A 1,440-nucleotide genomic window follows, 5' to 3' on the forward strand; every position below is an offset into this window, starting at 1 on the left:
GGAGAGAGTTAAACGAAACAATGAATGAATGGTGTATGATTTAATGTTATCAATGTAACAATCACCACCATCGTCATTTGATGACATGGTGGTCACCTGCAAATAAGTCATTCACTCTTTCTCTTTCAGCAAACCCTAGGGCAGTGGCGTATCGTCTTCTTCATCACGGCCGCAATCAGCCTCAGTAGCGTCCCCTTGTTCCTTCTCCTGGGCAAAGGGGAAGAACAAAGTTGGGCCGCGGCCCCTGAACGTGTATACACACCTCTCCCCTCTTCGAGAACTAATGCTGGCCATGCATCAGAGGACATCAACGACAGTCACGGCAAAACCCTGTCGCTAACGTGCTGACAAAATACTGTAGGTTGACAAAACAGAAGGGGAAATTGTTGACGTGAATCGTGTTCTTAAAGACTGACTATTAGTCTGTATAAACTGGAGTGCTGTTCTCAAAGACTGACTATTAGTCTGTATAAACTGGAGTGCTGTTCTTAAAGACTGACTATTAGTCTGAATAAACTGGAGTAATGTTCTTAAAGACTGACTATTAGTCTGTATAAACTGGAGTAATGTTCTTAAAGACTGACTATTAGTCTGTATGAACTGTAGTGTTGTTCTTAAAGACTGACGTTTAGTCTGTATGAACTGTAGTGTTGTTCCTAAAGACTGACTTTAATTCTGTATGAACTATAAGTGCTGCCTGTCTGTGACAAAATGCATTTCGACCCAAAACGTATTAGTACATGAACCTTTTTTTTTCTATATCGGGACATGTTTACTAAAGACCATGTCTGCATATTGTATATATATTTTTTTTTTTTTAATCGAAATATCTATACCTGAATTTAGCAATGGTAAGAATAGATATAAAGATATATTTTTCTGGGTGTAGCAATGGTAAATGAACAGTCTATTTCACAGAGAGAGAAAAACATGAAACTTGAGATGTTTTATTGTCATTGCCTGCAAAGGTAACTTTTTCACATCAACAGGTTACAATAATCTTTATGATGTAAATTTTCAACATTGCAGTCAAACAAAGATTGGTAACACTGTCACCATAATTATATATGTACATTGTACCACTTCATCACTTCAAGGAAAATACTAAGAAAAAAAGAAGAAGAAAAAAAGAAAATTCGACCATCCTCTCACATACATAACTTCATGTACTCCTTACTTTCATTCCAGAACATATCAGCATTCAGTCAACTGTGGTTAACTACCTTATAATACATCATTTTACCCGTGGATAACAAGTCCTTGTCTTATTTTTTGTACTTCTGCAATACATTTTGCATTCGATCTAATTATAAATTCATCCTCAGACAATAAAACAGAAACAATGTTGTGCATTTCGGCTGTACCTACTTCAAAAAATTTACATTTCTTTCTCAACTCATCATAAGCTTTACACTCAAACAAAAAGTGTTTCTCATCTTC

At 36.1% G+C, this 1,440-nt stretch overlaps 1 protein-coding gene across 1 annotated transcript in view; it reads left to right on the forward strand.

The window, feature by feature from the left end:
* Positions 1-348, forward strand: part of LOC143277759 (sialin-like) — a 24,000-nt gene extending 23,652 nt beyond the window's left edge. The window contains exon 11 of the mRNA XM_076582661.1: positions 130-348. Within this exon, the coding sequence (XP_076438776.1) occupies positions 130-348 (219 nt within the window). The remainder of the gene's footprint in view (positions 1-129) is intronic.
* Positions 349-1,440: the final 1,092 nt, after the last annotated feature.

This window comes from Babylonia areolata, chromosome 35, assembly GCF_041734735.1.
Source record: "Babylonia areolata isolate BAREFJ2019XMU chromosome 35, ASM4173473v1, whole genome shotgun sequence".
Classification (NCBI taxonomy): domain Eukaryota; kingdom Metazoa; phylum Mollusca; class Gastropoda; order Neogastropoda; family Buccinidae; genus Babylonia; species Babylonia areolata.